We start from the raw sequence: 20670 nt of genomic DNA, 5'->3' as shown, positions 1-20670 counted from the left end.
TCAAGGCCCTATATCTAAATTGAAGTTAATGTTGTAGTATTTCCCCTGTTCTGATGTGAGGAAGATGGGCTCGCCACTCTTGGAGGATGCAATGAAGCTGCCAGGGAAAGCCACTGACTCAAAGGTGGACGTTCTGCCCGTCCGGGTATGGTAAAACAGGAAGGGCTTCTTGGGCTCAGGATGGTTGTACAAATCCAAAATCTCCTCCTCCTGTGTGTGAGAGAGAATACACATGAGCAAAATAGAAGCTGCTTCTGAAAGGCAAAGTTATTTTTGCAAAACCAATATCTATTCCCGAGTTCAAGGAAGCCTCTCTTACAACAGAACAAGAAAAGACATTTCAGGGGATAGGAATTTAGTTCAGTGTTAGAGCATGTCTAGCAAGTGCAAGGCCCTCGGTTAAGTCTCCAATAATGCCCCCTCTCCACAAAGAAAAAGAAAGATGCAGAAAGGGAAGGGGAAGGAAGGGAGGCAGATGAACATGCGTCAAGTCTCCCTGCCTCTCAGTATCCTTGTTCTGTGTTTTCTCCTTCACTAGCAAACACCCTCTGCCTTTAGCATTTCTACCCACCAACCACGAATGCTTCTCAGACTTTCCCAGACTATCCTGACATTTGACTCAGCAGAGATTGGCTGACTGTCAAACAGCGAGGCCTTTGTATTTCTAGCCTCCCACCCCACTTCCGTCATCTTCACTTCCAGTTTCCAACTCCCTGAGGAAGCCTGGATGAGGTCTCCTAACCACCTACTGACCGGACACATCTCATCCATACTTGTCCTCCCTACCTGAAAATGACTAGACATGGCTTCTCTCCACTCCCTCATCCATGGACATTCTTCTAGCTGGCCTTCCCGCTCTCTCAGCAGCACCCACTTTTGCTTTCTCTGCTCATTCGTTTTTATCTGTATATTTGCTTTCATCTTCAAAAACATAGGCACGGCACTGAATGACAGACACACGCTGAGAGTAATCGTTGATGATTTCACCATTGTGTCAACGCTGCAACACTGCTTACACACCCAAAGCAGTGACAATGTCTCTGGATGACATCATCTCAGGAGACCACTTTGCATGAAATCCATTGTTAGCCAAACCAATGTCACGTGTCACATATCTGTATTCTAATGACCCAACACCTCTGTCAATTCTTACTTTACAGAAAACCCCTCGCGATAGCTGCCAATATTTGCCATCTGGTTTATCTCTTTAAACTCAGTCTGTGTAAGCAAGATTTAACCCCAACGCTATCTCATTAAGATCCCCTAAAATCCATACGTTATCAATGACCTAGGTCAAAAATCCAACAGAAGAGAGACCTAGAAAAAGGCAGACAGAGCTCAGATCGCAATCACATTTACTCTGTCCACAATCTTGTTGTCGATACTTAGAGTGTTTTCAGAATCTACCTGCACCCACGCCATACCATCCCAGAGCCATCGACTCCCACCTAACTCCCCATAAAGCCTCCCGAGGCCTTCCCCTCTTCCCCCATCTCTGATCAACCTGCTGTCAGAGTGATGCACTTTAGATCTCAGTTATTTTGGGTCACCCTGCTCAAGGCATCCCAGGCTTCTCCTTTCACTTGGGTGGGAGGCCAGGTCCTGGCAGAGGTCTGGTCTCAGTTCACTGCTATACACCTGTCTACACTAGCCCGGGACCCAGCCTCACCTGCTGACTTCCCTGCCTCCTGCTCACCCCAAGAATTCCTCCTACACAATGACACCTACCAAATAATTTACACTGGGGCCTGACTCCACTCCTGTTTCTGCTACTCCCAGGCTCAGCCCTGGTCTGATTTTGTTTTGCTTTGCTTTTTGGTGGAACTCATTTGTTTTGCTTTGTTTTTCCTAGGATATGTGACCAGTATACTATTATATTTATCATTTGTATGTCTCTTCTTCTATAATTTAGGCTGTACAAGCTCAGAGCCCTTTGTCATTCTGTTTAAAGATATCCCATGTAGTCATGTGATATAATTAAGTTCCTGCACATTTTGCTACGTTAAATTGTATTGAGTTGAATTAACCTAATTAAAGTGAGGTTTATGGAGCATACATATAAATGAAATTATATTTATGTATATATATTTCTATGTGTGTATATAATGAATACAACCAACTTGACAGCTTAGGAATTGGAAGAGCAAAGATGAAGCTTTTAGAAAAGGTTAAGGAAGGCTCATTTAGCAGGCAAACCAAGACAAAAGCATAATTATAAACTGGCTGAGAAGTTCTAGAAGGCAAGGCCAATGGGTAAATAAATAAACAGTGGGATGACAGAAAGCATGGCAATTACATAAGATAGTAGACAGTACTAAGGCGAGGCCTCTGACTGGTGACTGGGAATTCTTAACAGAGAAATCCAGGAGAGTTAGGGAAAGGACACACGTGAAGGCACAATGACAGAGGACATCTTAAAATTTAAGAAAGACTAAAATCCTCAACTAAAGAAGGGCAGATAAATTGAAGTCTCTTACATGTCTGTTTTTTATGTTGCTCCAGGGGAGAGAGAGTTTATTTGGCTTAAAATACCAAGCTATAGCCCACTGCTTCTGGTAAGTCAAGGCAGGGCTTAGTCTTCCCACAGCTGACAATGACGGTAGGCTTCTACAGGATATGCCCGTATTTTTAAAGGGGCTAAACCCAAACATGCTCAGGAAAAGAAAATTCTTTGTTAATTCTGAAATTTGATATCCTGCCAAATAAACCATGTCAAGATACACGAGTTTTTCTTAAACACCAGAAAGGAAAACAGGCAGGGAGGGGGAGAGGCGACAAAGTGGGGGAAGGAAAAAGGGTGTGTGTGACATGCAACAACAGAAAGGAAGCTGGTGGAGAGTTAGAGGTGAGGTTAAAGGAGGGAGCTGGGATGTTGAGGATCCACTAAAACACGCAACCTACTGCTTTCTGTACTAACTTAAAAATGAAAATTATAAGAAAAGAACTGCAGGCTTTTTTATCTTTATGTTATTTTTCTGGGTCACCGACCTTGAGCTGCAAAGTGGGCTGTCCATCAACTTCCTCACAAAACAGGCATTTGTCTGGATTCTGGATTCCCATGTAGATGGGAATCCCTTTGCCTTGCTCCAGAGACTCTGGATACTTGCATGGGAGGACCGTGATGGTGACTGTAAGGGAAAGAAGATAATGATTTCCTTCTGAGGCCGGGAAGACAAAGTGCTCTAATTGTTCTGATTTAGCAGAGCAGCGTTTGTCAAGCGAGGCCAGAGGATGCTTGACGAGAGTAACCCCTGCTACCCAGACTAACCAAGTGGTCATCCACCCACTCACCCATCTGTACTGACAGGCAAGCCCTGTCCTAGTAATTGGGGCCTTCACAGAGTTAAGCAGATGGTAGGATTGAGATGTTCACACCTGTGCTTAAACACCTGGAAGCCGCAGCTCTTACCCTACGCCGTATCTGACCCTTGGAGAGCTGTGACCATTAGCCTAATGGGATGTTGAAATTTACCTTTCTGTGTTTCCAGCTCATTTCATCCTTTTAGGATGCCTTCATGTATATAGACATACATCTTCCCCTTCCATAGGACAGATCTGTTGGTGACTGTGTTACTCTAGTCTGGTACAAACCTCTCCCTGATTTCTCTTTCAAGGCAGGAGTAAAATTCTGCCCCTTCCAGGTAAGCCCCATGGAAAGTTAAGTTCGGTTTTGATACATAATTAGACATATTTTAGAGGTACACAAAGTATTGGTTTAATGCACGTCTATGCCATACATCAATGAGGAAACCAGCGAGTTGGTATATCCTTCATCTTATGTATTTAGCATTTATGTATGGTCAAACACTCAAGAAGCTCTCTTCTGACTACTGTTAACTGTGATAGGGTACTGACACTTTCTTTAACAGAGGCTATGTAAGGAGCAAAGCAGTGGCAGGTGACCACTGACCTGGGGCTATGTTGCTGCTCCATGGAACCACCACAAGGCCCTGACCACGAAAGATCCACACCTGCTGCTCCAGGTCAGAAACCCTCCCAGACTGAGGAGTACTTCTGGCTGTTGGAATGAAAACAAATGATAGGCATGAAGATTAAGTCTCAAAAATAGGAGGAAGATGAAGTAAACCCAGGGCTCTTTCTGTAATGAAGGTTTGCATCCAGGGGTTTACATTCCTAAACTGGCAACATTCATGTAACCCATCAACCTGGACTTCCTTTGCAGTAAATCCATGGTAAGCAAAGGCCACTAAGGATTACTGTTCTAAGAGGACAAACAATTAAGACAAAGTGACAAGTAATTCTACACTTCCTATGTGTTGAGACCCAGCTGCTTGACCTGATACTGTGAGCCATAGCTAGAGCAGTGGCTAAGTAGTGGTCTCCACCCTGCAGAAAATAAAGGCCTAGTGGCATATGGGCACCTTGCTATGTGCCAAGAGCCATATCTGAGGGATAGGATGGAATTCTCGGGTGCCCAGAGGACATATATGAGGATGCAAATTCTCCAGCGCTCTAGTGTCCCATTCCCAACATCACCTCCAAATATGTCATTTCCTTGATTGTTTGCCATAGTAAGCTTGTCCTGGTACCTGAGGGAGGAAGAGACATCAGGAGGAAAGATAAGCTTCAGGAGACATTTCCAAGATTTTTCAAAAACCTGAATCCCCGGGCTCTCATTCAGGATAGAACCGGAGTGAATAACCAGACACAATACTCTAGTTAGAAGAGCTAAGCCACCTCCTGGAACCAAACCTCAAGGCACTGGAGACAGAAGAGCCAGTGGAATTCTCCTCTACCCCCAAATCTCAATAACATTATCTCCCTACAGATCTCAAGGCCATAAATAACATTTGGCCTTAAATATTTCCCCAGTGCCCAGTTCCTTGTACATCTTTCCCCCAAAGGCCTTTCCCCTTCACTGCCATCTCTTTCTGCCTAAGGCAAGGGAGGGCTTCATGTTGGGCGGTTTGGCCAGAATCCCAGCAATTCAGAAGTGAAAGACAGAGGTTCACACATAGAATAGGGCCCAGAGTCATGGCTAGATTTTTTTCCCATTCACTAAGCCCTAAGGTACAGAAAGCCTAAAGTCTAAAGTTTTGTAGGTATGGACTGTACCTGCCAAGAAGATGCTTTATGGAAAGTCCAGGAGACCAAGTCACAGCTGGGACAGCTCCCAGGTGCCGTGATGAGCTTTGACGGAGTCTGTGTCATTTATCTAGGTGAGTGCAGGAGGCTCCAGACTCTTTTATGGGGTGTGGCAGCATGGAAGACACCCAGTTTCTCCTACCAGAACCTTGCTTCTGGGAGTCTCAGGTGAAGAAATCATAGAATAATCATGAGTGTGACTTGTCTGAGCTCCTTTAGAAACATGAGGAGCCCAGCCTCATAGGTCAGTCACCAGGAAACAGAGGTCACGACAAACCTTAGATTTCTCAAAGGTAGTGACTGTAGGGTTTTCCCAGAGCTCAGCTGACCTCACTGGTCACTTTGGGGTTAGGCTGCAAATTCAAGAAACACAAAAGACTGGGTTGGCTCCTGGAATCCGGACCTTTAAAATTTTGCCCTGGGATCTCAATAGTCTCCCTAGTCAAACTTTTTTTTACTTTCTGCCTGGTTCTCTTTCTGGCATTTGAGGAATGTGCTCCTATGTGACCTTGGAAGACAGTATAAAAATGAATTGAGAATCACTCTTATCCAAAATCAGGTTCGGTGACTGTCACTTCCCAAGTCCCTTCCATTAACACTTCAGTCAAAATGTCTCTTCCTTGGGATGCTCATCACAAAACAGCATTGTAAAGGTGCCATTTGCCCAAATCCCTGAGTGTTCTGTTTCAGTCAGAACCCAATCTGGGAAACAGAACCTGCTCTAGGACTTTAAATGTAGAGAGCCAAAGATAAGAAATTGGGCTTGTTCCTGCAGAAAGGTTCATGGAGGCTAAAGAATAAAAGGAATTGTGGTACTGTATATAGTAACAATGTGGTAATGAAAGGAAAAAAATAACCAGGAGCTCAAATGAAGGCTCTTGGGGTAATGCCTTGGGAAGTGGGAAACCCTGCACCAAACTGATGCCCTTAAGAAGAGTATGCAAAAAGAACACCAATTGGTTTCCCAGTGCCAAATGGTCAGTACTGAGAGCAAGCACACAAGCAACATTATATGTACGTAACAGGTTATGTTTAGAAATATATATGTATATAAAACAACAAATTATGAAAACAGAGAACAAGAATTTGAAGAAGAGCAGGGAGGGATAGATGGGAAAGTTTGGAGAGAGAAAAGGAAAGGGAGAAATGTAATTTTAATTTCCAAAAACCTAAAAAGAATATGCCATCTTGTGGATGCATGGTCCATGGAGGTAGAAGGGGAAGGTCAGCTAGCAGAAACTCCCTAGGGAAATATTTTCAGGCATTTAAAAGTCTCTGAATATATCTTGAATTCTCCATGGCTAGAAGAAGATTGTAAGAACCTGTGTAGTCTGATGATGTGTCTCTTTAATTTCAGCCTTTGGCTCCATTTGCTTTTGACTCATCCTCAGCTTCCTAGCATTTAGGGATACAGCCCTTCCCAAGTGGCCATCCTTGAGTCACTGGTCCAAACTTCAGTGCGGATCTCAAAGGACAGAGACATTAGAGGAAATGGGAGTGTGGAAACCTGGATCTGGTGCTATAAAAACATTTCAGACTGGGGAGATGATGAGTAGAAAAGAAACAGGTCACCAGTGAGAGTGATTATACAGTGAGAGAGGACACCAAAAGGACAGAGGAGTCAATCTGATGCTTTCATAACAACTGTTTCTCAGGTGAACTAACTGGGGTCTCTCACGAACTATGTCAATCTATGTTTCTATGTTAAATTAATCTAATATTATGTTAATAGAGTAAAATATTATATTAGCTATGTTAATCTCCTCTGAGGTTGCAACACCCAGTGACATAATCCCTTTTCTCTAGGCTCCTTTCACATGGCTTAATAAGCTTTTAGTATGACCACATTGGGAACCAGTCTTCCATAAACACCATGGGGCATACTCAAGCCATATCCAAACCATACCAGGAGTGATGATGATAAAGAGGAGGAGCAGAAAACAACTCTTGAAGAGCAGCTACTGAGAAAGTCATCCAGAATTCTTATCTCAGAAATGAAATGGATAGATAAGTATTGTGAATATAAGTTCCCCTAACATTACTTGCAATGATTACCAATATTGACACTAGTTGTTGGACCATGAGCATGTTGCTTTAAAATGAGGCCACCTTAAGAGATGTGGCAGGCTGAGAGGGATCTAGTTATACCTCCCGGAAGCCCTGGTTCCAGTTCTTCTATTCTATAAGTACAAGTAGCTATGTCAATATCAAGCATCCCTCTCCCATCTCTGTGGCTGCAAGTGAGCACAACCCTACAGTCCTGCTCAAGACAGAAGTGCCCTAAGTTATGCTAGAATGTTAGATCACAGATCCTCTCATTGCCAAGTTGTTATTTTTCCCCTGAAACTCAAGCCACATCCTCCCCAGTTTCCTCTCCCCTGCCTCTCCCTCCTTGCCTCTTTACAGAGAACTGATAAGCAAAGTTTACTATGGCCTTGCAGTCTTCCCCTTCATTGCCCATGGCAACTGTGAGCAAACCCAAGTTAACCTTAAGGTATAATTTTACATTTATCCAGTACCCTCCAGCCTCTGACTAGCTGGCTGGCTAGGTCAGGCTAGGTCACGCAGTGGGTAATCTTCCCTCCCACTCTTGGAAACCTAAAGGACAGAGAAGCTCCCTTTGTGTTATGGAATTGAAGGATCTGCTTCTCCTATAACAATAGCGCTGTGTGTTCCTAGGCATTTGGGGGACTGAAGAGGATCCCCTTCAGAACCTACATCAGGCTGTCTTCCCAGACTCAGGTCTTCCTTGGGCCCGAAGGCTCACTTTCCCACTGCGAACCGTGATGACGTAACTTCTCATCTGAAGAGTGGCTCCTCTCGGCTTTCTTTCTTTGAGCTCTCACAATGTCCTTGGTTATTTCCGACAGCTAAAACACACAGCACAATTTTGCTGCTAAAAGAATCCAGTTGCCAGTAGCTTCCTAATAATGTTTTGGCATCATCTAGAATAGTGACAACAATGGCATTAAGTGTGCTTGGAGCTGAATCCTGGTAAGTACACACATGGCTAAATGTCTTAGGTATGGGAATAGTTTCAAGATAATTATTAGTGCAGATTCTAATTTTCAGACTCTGAGAAGGTACTATCCATTGGCTTTCTTTTCTTTCTTTTTTTTGTGGAGAGAGAGTTAGGTAGAGAGGGTAGTAATTAGTCCTACAGATTGATTCACATTATTAGATTGAGGAAAGATCAAAGGAAACTGGGTAGGGTGAGAGAACTCCCATACCATGAGACTCTGTAGATACTTTATGGGTATCTATTGATAACCTGCACTCATATAATCAGGTTGACAATCAAAACTAAAACATCAGGGATTATGCAACAATAAAAACCATTTGCCCCTTCCCCAACACTTAACAACTATACAGAAATGCTAGTGGAGCACTAGAGTCTCAAAATCAAGTACAGAATTCTCCACTGACACACTCAGAGGATCGAATCCACTGTTGCTTGTAATCTCTCAAGAGCAATCTACAAAAATGGCTAGCATTCTGGTCAGGGGCTGCCACTGGAAAGGATACAGCCTTTAGGGCATCAGGGGTACACCATGAACCACAGAGACCACTGAGGGGTCACTTGCACTCTAATAGACTTGAGGAAGTGTCATGGAAATTTCTGGGGCAGCATCTGGTGTAGCCCCTGTAGATAAAGCAATAGTATAGACGTCCATGTTGAAAGGCTTCTGCTCTGTCAAGCAGCCCGACCCTGTGGCCTAAGACCTGCTTCTGTCACATCTTTCTGACGCTGGTCTCCATGAAACCCACATTCTATGATGTGAGCCAACACGCTATTTAACTTCATCCCTCCCTTGCGTGAAAGTGAAGGGCAAATTTACAAGAGTAACCCCTGAACTACTCAACACAATAGCAGAAATAAATAGAAATGTCGGAAGAATTCTTGTCAAAGAATGGCACCATATAGGACCACCATGAAGATGTTTCTCATAAATCATGGCAGCTAGGGATCATTGTGCAGTTCTGGGCAAGTGGAAAACTAAAGCAACGCAAAGCTAATTTGAACAGAACACACAATACCACTTAAAAAATAGTTAAGTGCCTAACACTTAAAGTTTCTGGATAAAAAGCCAATGGCAGAGAATTCTTAGTCATTGCCCAATGGTCTGCATTCTAAAAACTGCCAAAGAAAAGCTGAGACATTAGGTGCCATCAAAATGCTCAAATTGCAAAGAAAATGTGGACCAAAGACACCATGAAAGAAAACCAAAAAGACAAGATACTCAGGAAAAATTATTTACAACACACTGAAAAAAAAGAAGCAACTCATTCCCAAAGATTTTGGTTACTATTTGCTAACTGGTAGGAAAAGTTAGATTTAAAGGCATTTTACCAGATATGAACTACAAATGTTCAATAAACACAAGTAATTATAACTATCTACAATAGTTAATTAGCAATATACAAATCAAGGCAATAAACGAGGTTCCCTTTCCACTCGCCAGGAAGTCACTAATTACAAAGACAATACTCAATGGTGTGAGGAAACCGAGTCTGTGGCTGTTTCTCCACGTATCATGTGTGAATCAGCATAGGAAACTTATGGGAGACAAATTACAGAAGGTATTAAAGTTTTAATGCGTGTGCCCTTGCCTTGGTAATTCTGCTAACAAGAACGTATCGTTTTGGGGGCTTCCAGCTCCAAGAGCTGGAAAAGCCATACTGAAGAACCTAACACTATCGAAATCTCCTTAAATCTTAACTGGAGCTTGCTTTTACAACACATTTGAAAGCTGTTTCCATGTTTGAAATGCCCACTAGCAATTCCCGATCCAACCCTCTTAGCAAGGATCTTTCCTTCTACCTTCTTGGCTGTCACCATCACTAAAAAAGTGTTAATGCAAGAAACACAGCAGTGGTGTTGATCATCTTCTAGGTACCTGTAAGGACTCTCAGTGCTCTTAATTTTCATGGGAAAATTCTATAATACACTTTCCATCATTGCAGCCGTATCACCAGTACACAGGCCTCCACAAGGCTTTAGCATTTTATTAATATCAAAGTGCTACCTGCACTGGTTAGTTTTAAAACAAATCAGTTACTTGGAAGAAAGGAACCTCGTCTGAGGAACTGGCTCCATCAGACTGGCCTGTGGGTAAGCCCATGGGAACATTTTCTTGATTGATAAGGGAAGGCTCAGCCCTCTGGGTGCCGTGCCACTCCTGGGTAGGTAGTCCTGGGTCGGAGTTGTATAAGAAAGCAAATTGAAGCCGGGCGGTGGTGGCGCACGCCTTTAATCCCAGCACTCGGAAGGCAGAGGCAGGCGGATCTCTGGGAGTTCGAGGCCAGCCTGGTCTACAAGAGCTAGTTCCGGGACAGGCACCAAAGCTACAGAGAAACCCTGTCTCAACCCCCCCCCCCAAAAAAAAACAACAACAAAAAAGAAAGCAAATTGAACAAGGCATGGGAAGGAATCTAGTAAAGCTTCATTCCTCTATGGTTTCTGCTTCAGTTCCTGCCTCGAGTTCCTGCCCCCATCTAACTACTAGAAAAGGGGCTCAGATGAAAACTGAGGCTAACAAGAATTTTAGGGTTAAAATGGCCAAGTCAGGATGAGAAACAAAGAGCTCGCAGCTGTGTATGAGACAACCAAACTATAAATAAGAGGAAAGATGGAACTCTGGGCTGGAGTCAGCAGTCCCAGTGGCCCCTGGCTACTTATTCAGCTAACTGTAACAGAGTAAGTAAAGATGGGTTCTAAGAAAGTCTTCGCCTATTTCAGAAAAAAGACCTCCGACTATCTTGCAGAAAGGTATTAACTAGGAACCACTACAATGACTTCTGTAGCTGTGAGAACAAGAGGGAGTTCAGTAAAATTATTGAGACACCTGAAAGGTCAGAAGTAACAAGGCCAGCAAAAGACTCACAAAGCCAAGGTCAGGCATGGACAAAGGCGGGGGTTCAACTACTCCTGTGTAGGCATGCATGATGACCTCCAGGTAGACCAGCTGAGCATGCCTCGAGTGTGTGCATCCTCCATTGGCTCAGCCATGACAGTCCAGGGAACTAATCAATGTCACAGCGATTGCCTCAGCCCATGCCCAGTTTCTGCCATTGACAGACAAAACCCCCAGATAAGGAAGATCAATTTTTTTCTCACTGGGTACCCCTCCTAACACTTGGGTGTTTTGCCTTTCCTTAATTTCTTATTTTTCCTTACTATCTCTTAGTAAAGCTTACTTCTGCTTTGCTTATTCATAGGAGTGCATCTTGCATCATTGGCATGAACAAATGAACTCAGGGGCCACTGTCCCAGGTCAGTCTTTGGTGACTGAGTGTCTGGTACCCTAGGTCCTTGGGCTAAGCACAGCAGAGCTAAGAACTGTACTATGTGCTAAAGACAAGACAAGATATGACAAGACAAGACAAAACAAAACAAAAAAACCTGCAGCAGTTCCTTTGATGTTTTCAATATTTTTTATGTAAATAAAATATCTAGGCTAAAGAATAAAGTAATAAATGGGGTAGTCAGATTGAAACTGAGCTATTCTGTGATGTAGCCCTGATTGGTAATTTTAATTTTTTTCTTATTTTACATAAAAATAAATAATGGTGGCTTGGGAATCTGAGACTTTCTAGCTTCAATCAAAAATTATGCTAATTTTGACTGTAAAATAAGTATTTTTAATACGTAAAAACTATTTACATGTAAAACTCATAGAAAACTTTACATTTCAGAGAGTTAATTAGTTTTTGGTTGTAGTTTTTTTGTTTTGTTTTATTTTTGTTTGTTGTGTTTTGAGACAGTGTTTCTATATGTAGCTCTGGTTGACCTGAAACTCACTCTGTAGACCAGGCTGGTCTTAACTCACAGAGACCTGCTTGTCTCTGCCTCTCAAGAGCTGGGACTAAAGTCATGTACCATCATGCCCATACGAGAATTAATTCTTTAACAGCTACTATGTTTAAAAATATTTCACCTCAAGTCCCACAAAATAATTGATAAGCCCCAAATTTGTTAACAAATTAACTTTATTCCATAGTGAAATTTCCAGGACATTGCTAAGATATAAGAAAAACAAGAACTTAGGCATAGCTTAGTGGTAGAGAGCTTGCCTAGTGTGGGCCACCACACCTAGGTTTCTCAATTCTTATCCCAAAGTACTACCCAGGAACTGAGTTGCCCTTCTAATAGGCTCTGTTGTCTTACTGCTGATTTAGAAAAGAATCAGCACATAGGTTAAAGAAACACTCTCACATTATTTCTAATGGGAAGATTTTTTTTTTTAAAAAAAAAAGACGGAGTAAATGTTGAAAGCTAGCAAGTGCTTTTTTGTATCAAGTGCAATAACATTATAATTTTAACTGTTAATGTAACAATTTTTATAATGAACTTTTTTGTTTATAGGATAAACCTTTTATGATTAGAAATATTTTAATACATTGTTATATTTTAAGAGCTATGGGTATTTTGATCATTTGTTTTTAGATTTTGGAACTTTTTCTTTAGCAACCACAGATGGTATGATACCACATTGCCTGCTAATATCATCATCATCATCATCATTCTTTTCTGGCTTTAAAATAAAAAAAAATACTATCCTCATGCATCTGTATAACTTTTCGCTTTCTGCCTAGAATAACTTGGTTACAGAAGGAATTAATTGTTCCTCAAAAATTTGGTAGGATCAGCCCATGAAATGACCCTTCTCCAGTGCTTTTGGGGAAAAGAAATCCTAGACTATTCTTCCATTTTCCTGATGTGTTGACTGGCTTCTTCTATTTAGGATGTCGAAAATTTGAGAGTATTTATTTCAGTATAGCTTCTGTTTTCTAATTTCTTTGTTGTTTCTGTGGTATTGCCATTACTCTAGTGTAAAACACAGTATGCTGGCAAGTATTTCTTCTTGATGACACATCTTTTCTGCACTGAAGACTGACACTGGCGTGGGTCCAGCAAAAGTTTGCCCGGCAACTATTTAAACCAACACAGGATAGGTGTCTGAACCCTCTTCTGCATATATATATATATATATATATATATATATATATATATATATATTATATAGGCTGAGCCAAGTCATGCTTCTTTCCACTGACTAGACTGGAGGTATAGCTAATGGTAGAATAGCTGTGGACCACATCAAGACTTGTTCAAAATGTTAGAAAAGTGCCAAGTAATGTAAAAGGGAAATGAGAGTATAGAAGGCAAAAGGAAATTTAAAAATAACAAACATTAACTCTTTTTAGTTTTGTATAACACTTAAGTGAAATGAATACTTTTTCTATGGAAGGATAATGTATCAAATTGTATCAGACTCTTTATGGGCTTTATTTTGTTCTTGTTAGTTTGTTATTTAGAGATGGGGTTTCTCTGTGTATCTCTGGCTGTCCTGGAACTCACTCTGTAGACTGGGCTGGCCTGGAATCAGAGATCCATCTGCCTCTGCCTCCTGGGATTAAAGTGTGTCCACCATGGCTGACTGACGTTTGTGGGTTTTACCAAGACATGATTCATCTGCAGAGGTGTGGGAAATGATACATACTCCAGAAAGTCTGTTAGTCATTATGAAAGGACTTTGGGTGCTGTGTTGGGAGGACAAGCTCCCCTTGCTGAATGAGTCATGCACCTCCCTGAGGGGCAGAGCCACCGTTTACTTGAGGTGCGTCACCTACTCCACACCATCGCTGATCTCACTGCTTTACCTCCCAGCATTCCACTTCGGAAAACAAGGATAGACAAGCCAAAAGCAAGACACCCATCCTTCAGATCTGTTTCTGCTGTTGCAGGGCATAAAGTGCTCTAGAAGTTGCTTTCTTTGACTCTGGCTTGATTTAAATAGGGCTTGCCCACTGCTCATTGTATAAACCTCCAATTGTTAATGATTTCAAAATGTAGACACTCAACTCTCAATAAGGTCACTTTGGTTTTAGTCTTTATTAGCAGAGGTAAAGGGTCATGATAGAAATCACTGGCTGCAGGACTGGGGAGGTGGTTCAGTTGGTAAAGTGTTGCACCTGAGTTCCTATCCTTAGCATCCATTTAAAAGCAAAACTACTTGGAGATTTTACCTTACCCTCGTCCGAATGGCAAAGTTGTTGTTGTTTTAAGACAACAAATGCAGGTGAGGATGTGGGGAAATGGGGAACACTTGTTCACTAATACCCAGGAAGACAAGCTTCACATGTTCTTGAGCACATGTAGATACTAGCTTGAGTTTACATATCTGTGGTTAATCTGAATAACCATGGATCTCATGGAGCTATGGAAGAGTCACTGGGGAGAGTCTTTAAGAGAGGGTAGAGGGATTGGAGAGATGGCTCAGTGGTTAAGAGCACTGCCTGCTCTTCTAATTCCCAGCAACCACATGGTGGCTCACAACCATCTGTAATGAGATCTGGTGCCCTCTTCTGGCCTGCAGGCACACATGCACTCAGAACATTTATATAGTAAATAAATAAATCTAAAAAAAAAAAAAGAGAGGGAAGACAAGATGCAGGTGGTATAAATACAGTCAATCAGAAAATAATAGGACAAGAAGGATTAAGTGGTGTTGGGAATACCAGTGCGGGGTGGAGAAGGAAGAAGGGAAAAGGTAACTAACACTAAAGACCTTTGGGAAAGTTGTATTGAAACATACTACTGTAAAAGCATCCTAAAATATACTCATATATACATGTAAAAGAGTTTAAATGAAGTTACTTTGTAACAGGGGTTGGGAGATTGACAATGCCCTTCCTAGATGTCCTAGGCTAACCAAGATCCCAGTACCAGAAATGGATTACTAATTTTGGAGTTGTTGATCAGTGAGATAGTGACTCCTACTCTTGGTTGCTATGGTGATTTGAATGCGAAATGTCCCTCATAGGCTCAAGTCTTTCAGTACTATGTCCCCGGGAGTAAAGAGTCTAGCTTAGAGAGTGTCAATTATTCTCTTTTCCTTCTAACATTCTTACAACAAATTGCTGGTCTTTCCACATTAAACACTGCCAAGATTTGAGCGTTTGTAAGTTAATTCCCAATATAATAGTATTAAGCAATAGTGTCTTCGGGAGCTAATTAGGTGAATGGGATTAGTGTCCTGATAAAGGGGCTTGAAGACGCAGCACGGTGGTTGTCCCTTTTACAAGCATTCTGTCATAGGAAGCCAAGAGTAAGCACTCACCAGATTCCAACTCTGTTGGACTTCCCAGCCTCCAGAATTATGGGAAATTTCTAGTACATTTAAATTACTCAGCTGAGGCATTTTTTTTTATAGCAGTAAAAGAGTGGTTTCCTTTACCAACTTCCCAGTAATCAGCTCACGTGACAGCTACTCAACGTTGATACTCTGAGCCACTGCATCTTCGTTAGGCATAGTCAAAACAGATCATGTCTGAGAAACAGGGAAGTGTGGATCGGGGAGAGCGCACCTCAGTTTAGCCATTCTCCTGATTGAATTTACAAATGACAGTCAACTGGACAGGCAAAGTTATCACTAGGAACTGGAAACGTTGAGTCCAGTCCACTGTATTCAAGTATTCAGATCCACAACCCAAGAAAGCTCCTGCCACAAGATGGCGCTGAACTCCTGCAAGGGAGAAGATGAATGTATGTTTAACACAGAGGAGAGAGGTGGGGTGGGGGGAATGTGCTCTGGCTAACTGGAGACATTCCCTAGGTCTTTTTTTTTTTTATTAACTTCCTAAGAACACAGGCTGCATGTTTTGGTTTTTTATGTTCACACATGTGCATTATTATGCCAACATTTTTACTTTTATTGATGTTTCGTAGATTTCACATCATGCATTCTGATCCCACCTACCTCCCTGTCCCCTTGAATCCACCCTCTGCTCTTGCAACCACACCAAAGCAAAACCAAATTAAAAAAAAAAAAAAAAACCAAGCAAAACAGAGAACCAAAACAAAAAGAAAAAAAGAAAGACGAATCATGTTGTGGAAGCTGTAGTGTGGCCCCGTGAGTCACACAGTTTACCCTTTAGTCCATATATCTTACTTGCTTGTAAGTGTTCATTGCTGAGTCATTGGTCTGGTTGGAGGTCCCTGGTTTCTGCTGCATCACTGATAATGGGCTCTCACTGGGCCTCCTCCTGAGTATACTGTTATTGTCCTGTGTCATGGATATCCTGCTCTTTTGGATCTATAGGTTTGTCCCCTTCACATGCTCCAACAATCCGTAAATTTGGTGGATGTTGGTGTGGGCCAACTCGTAGCCCTGGTTCTGGGCCTGGGTGGTATCTAGATTGGTCAGCCTGCCAGCTTTCCCTCATGGCCACTACCCAGGCGAGCTCTCCAGCATCGCCTTTTCTAGCTCACCCAATGCAGCCCGCAATGAGGAATGGGGCCAGTTCTGCTCTCAGGGCCTCAGATCCAGGTCCCCCTCACCCATATCGCTCGGGCCAGCTCTACTATTTTGCCCAGGTAAGGTTCAGGGCCCTCTCTCTCGATTGCTATAGGGTACATGGTGGAGAGGGTTCCACCATGGAGGGAGCTTTTACACGCTCAGGGCTGTCTGAACATCAGGGTCAGCTCTAGTGTGCTGCCCAGAAGGGAAGCAGAGGCTGCTCTCTTACTATGGTAAAACCACCAAGCCTACAGAAGAATGGATACAGATGAAGGAAAGGGAATGCCCAAGGACTGCACCTTCTACCCAGGCTAATATTTTATCCACGATTTCTCAGTGTAGACACTTGACCTTCAGGACTAAATAATTCTTTGTTTTGAGGACTGACCTGGTCTTTATCAGTGTTTCTGGCCTCTATCCACTAGTTGCCAGCACAACACTAGGAACCATGGTTGCTAAATGCCTCCAGGTGGAGGAAATAAGTTTGGTTGAGGAGCAAAGCGTTATGAACAGAGAGTGAGAAACTCAGAAGGGAATTAAAATGATCAGCCAGAGGAGGAGGAAACCAGGACGGCACGGACTGCAGAGCAAAGTGAGAAAGGCATCCCAAGGAAAAGCGGTTGCTCTCTCTCAGATGACTCTTACATGAGTGCCAGAGGTAGCGCGGCTACACATCTGGCTTTTCCAGTTTATGCCTCTTGTACAGATAGGAATATTATTGTTCTCTTTCCTTAGAGATGTTCATTTATCAAATAACATGAGTGATAGATCAGATGAGAGAATAAAGTCACACAAAAGATACAAAGGGAAGTTAGTAACCAACTTGGCAAGATTGGCTTAAGTACAGTGATGAATGCAAAAACCACTTTAGGGTGGATCTGGAAGATGAGATTAAAGGGGCTAGCTAATCATAGAAAGCACCCACAGCACTTCGGGAGCTTTTCTGAGCAGTGTGGAGGAGGGAAGGGGTAGAAAGAAATCGCGAACATGCAGGTAGAGCTGCTGCACGTGCCAGGAAATCGTGATGCTAAAGGGTAGTAGGTGGGAACATAAGCAGTTGACTCTGAGCAATGGGAGAAAGGATGGAAGGACTGGGCGAGGGGACGCTGTAATGGACAGCAGGCACACATGTGGGATTTGTCTTCTGGTTGCTCCTGTATTCTTAGTAAAACAGAAAATGAGGTCACAGGGGAAAGAAAGGAGAAGGTGCTGGAGTTTAGAGGAGAGAGAAGCATGAAGTAGGCATCAAGGAAACCAGAAGACCCAAGGAAAACAGTGTGTGACGGTCCCAGGAATGGGGCGACACGTCAAAGCCTGCTCATGCATTGTATGCATATCTAATTCTCCAGTCTTCATTAGGGCTCAACTTAGCCAGGGTTGTGTTTTTGCTACCTATGGACAATGAAGTAAGGAGACCAGAAAGGAAGAGGTGCTGAGAGCCAGAGTGACTCAAGGCAGCGAGGGTGGCGATGGGGCTTGGAAGTTAAGCTGGACAAGAAAGGAACCGAGAACCTGAGTAGTGTAAAGAAAGGCAGAGGGCAAAGTTGAAGTGTTTAAAATATTTCATTTTCTATAGATTTCTTACAATGCTACACTAATCAAAACAAGGTGATCTTGGTATAAACATATGTCATGAAGCAGAATAGTCTAGAGTTAGACAAACACACACACAAAAAAAAGAAAGGCAGAGGGTAAAAGATTAAATCAATTTTGGATCTCGTGGGTCAAAGGAGATGAAAGTGAAGGATCTGAAATGTGAGGAGTTCCAAAACTTATCAAGGGCTGGAGTTGCCGGACAGGAAACGACTAAGCGAGGCAGAACCTTCCAAAGCCATTGCAAGAAAGAAAGTAGAAGACCCGAGAGGTTAATTCGATAAAGCAATGTCCATGAGCATACTGAAAGCAGCTAAGTGTGTAGGGTTCTGTTGGGGAAAATGGCAGTAAACGCCACTGGAAAATGACTGATATCTGCAGTAGCAGAGAATTCCAGAAGGGGGCAGGAGCTGGAAATATCGCTGCAGAGAAGGGAAGAGAAAAATCAGGGAGAAGCAACAGTCTTACTCCAAAGGTGGCCCTATGGAAAGAAACAAAACAGAAGGCAGGGGCGTGATGCCAAAGGGGTCCAGGAGGGGATGGGTCGAGGTCTACTAGGAGAGGCAGTGGAAACTCCTGGAGAAGATAGGTATGATCCAATCACATTCGCCAATAAGGACACCTCTGTGAGGCCGCTGGTTTTGCAGTTTCCTATTAACGGTTTACAGGGCTGAACTAATTGAATGGTCATTTGCAGTGCTGGTACCCCAGGCTGAGCTAGTCAGGATCAAGGCCTTGTATAGACCATGGAGGTCTTTTGAGGAGGTTCAGTCCAGTAAATGAACCACTCTTCACCTCAGACATCTATCTGCGGCACTTGGGAGGGGCATAAAAACACATGCCAAGAACAAGCCCATGTTTGGAAGGAACCAAGCTCTCAAGACTCTTGTCTTGTTTTCTTGGTGTGTTCTCACAGGCCTTCGGAATTCTCCTCATACAGCCCCATTTCTGACACCCAGTTCCCAATCCTATTCTTGTTCGTTCTTATTTATGTAATCTCTTCTTAATCCATAGCAGAGTGAATCCCAGTGCTGGAGTGATGTCTTTTGGCATGGGTCCAGGGGCAGGACTAAGTTTTTTTTTTTTTTTTTTTTTTTTTTTTTAAGGGAGTTGACCAGGCTCCACTGAGTATATGAACAGCACAAATTGGGCTTGTTTTCCCCATTCTATTCTTTGTGTGTGTGTGTGTGGGGGGGGAGAACTTACAAGGGTGGGGGACAGATGTAAGACTGGGAAGTGAATGTGATTGGGGTGCATGATGTAAAATTCCCAAATAATCAATAAAAATACTATGTTAGAAAAAAAATCCCAATTCTGCATCTCTATGTCTGATGTCAAAGCGCTCTTCAGATTTCCAACTTCTTTTAGCTTTGTTGACTGCAACACACTTCTTTCTCTTGATCTGGTTGCACTCCGTTAGCAGCTTTCCTATGACTCTGGTGTCTCCAACGTTTTGGGGACTCTAAGGCAATCCACAAAGGCTTCATCTTCACAGTTTCAAGCAATGACCTTTCTAGGCCTCTGTCTTAGTTAGGATTTCCAGTGCTGTGAAGAGACACCATGGCCACAATTACTCTTATAAAGGAAAACATTTAATTGGGGTTGGCTCACAGATTATGAGGTTTAATCCATTAACATTATAAGTGGATATGGCAGCATGCCGGCAGACATGGTGCTGGAAAAGGAGCTGAGAGTTCTACATCTTGATCTGCGGGTAACAGGAAATGAACTGTGTCACTGGGCATAGCCTGAGACTAGGAGACCTCAAAACCCACCCCCACAGAGACACACTTCCTCCAACTGTTCTGCAACTAACTGGTGAAGAGCCTTTGACTTTTCTTTAGAGAGGGACCATTGAGGTGACTACAGAGGCTCACTGGATTTCCTTGTAATTTTTAGAGGTGATATATTTTCAGTGGACCCCCCCCAATGAAAAACCCAATCTATGTTTACGATTCTGTCCTTGTGGGAATATAGATTTAGGGACCCCCTGCAACTCTTTCTAATCCTTTTTCCTTTTGGTTCCCCATTCCGTGAAGACCAGGCAGCATTAGAGGTAGGGATACAGATTTTTGAATTCGTCTGTTGTAGAAAGTCTCTTCCCCAGAGATTAAATGAACCATGAGTAACATAAATCTGTAAGACTACCGTTATATCTTCTGGACTTCTGTGGTGTCATTCTGTACCACTTTGTTCAGCCTTCCTAGAGCTCATAGCTCCCAACCCTATTGAGGTTGGATTCACCTCCATAATGGGCCAATGAAGGGGCATTCTTGCAGTTTATGCTCCGAGGGTTAAGAAGGGTCACCTGAGTATGGTTCCCATGAATTCAAGCTGTGTACAATCACAAGGGAAAAACACATGTGACAAAAACATGTTTTTCCTCAGGGACATATAAAGGATAGTCTAAACATTTAGTAGATTAATAACAGCAAGCAATATTGAATAAAACGCATCTGGGAGGATCGTAAAACACACTCCAAGAACAACTTTGTATTTTGAAGAAACTGAGGTCATTAGACTCTTTCTTGTCTTACTGCTTGGCAGGTTCTCACAAGTACTCAGAATTGTCCTCACATAACGCCATTCCTGGACCATGTTCTGATATGTCGCCCTGATGAAGATTCCTGAAAAGAGTAGAATTAACTGGTTTTCATGATCTGAATTT

General features: G+C 42.7%; 1 protein-coding gene across 1 annotated transcript; it reads right to left on the bottom strand.

Annotated features, from left to right (window-relative positions):
- On the bottom strand, positions 1 to 16124 carry LOC130864341 (interleukin-36 gamma-like). The gene is made up of 5 exons (XM_057754601.1): positions 16062 to 16124; positions 7874 to 7976; positions 3911 to 4018; positions 2989 to 3128; positions 1 to 210 (listed from the first exon to the last, which is right to left on the bottom strand). The coding sequence occupies exons 1-5, from the start codon at positions 16122 to 16124 to the stop codon at positions 1 to 3; spliced, it is 624 nt and encodes a 207-aa protein (XP_057610584.1).
- Positions 16125 to 20670: the final 4546 nt, after the last annotated feature.

The sequence above is a fragment of the Chionomys nivalis genome, chromosome 22 (genome assembly GCF_950005125.1).
Source record: "Chionomys nivalis chromosome 22, mChiNiv1.1, whole genome shotgun sequence".
NCBI lineage: Eukaryota > Metazoa > Chordata > Mammalia > Rodentia > Cricetidae > Chionomys > Chionomys nivalis.
Note: the sequence above shows the minus strand (reverse complement) of the source record. Positions and strands in the feature narration are given on the sequence as shown.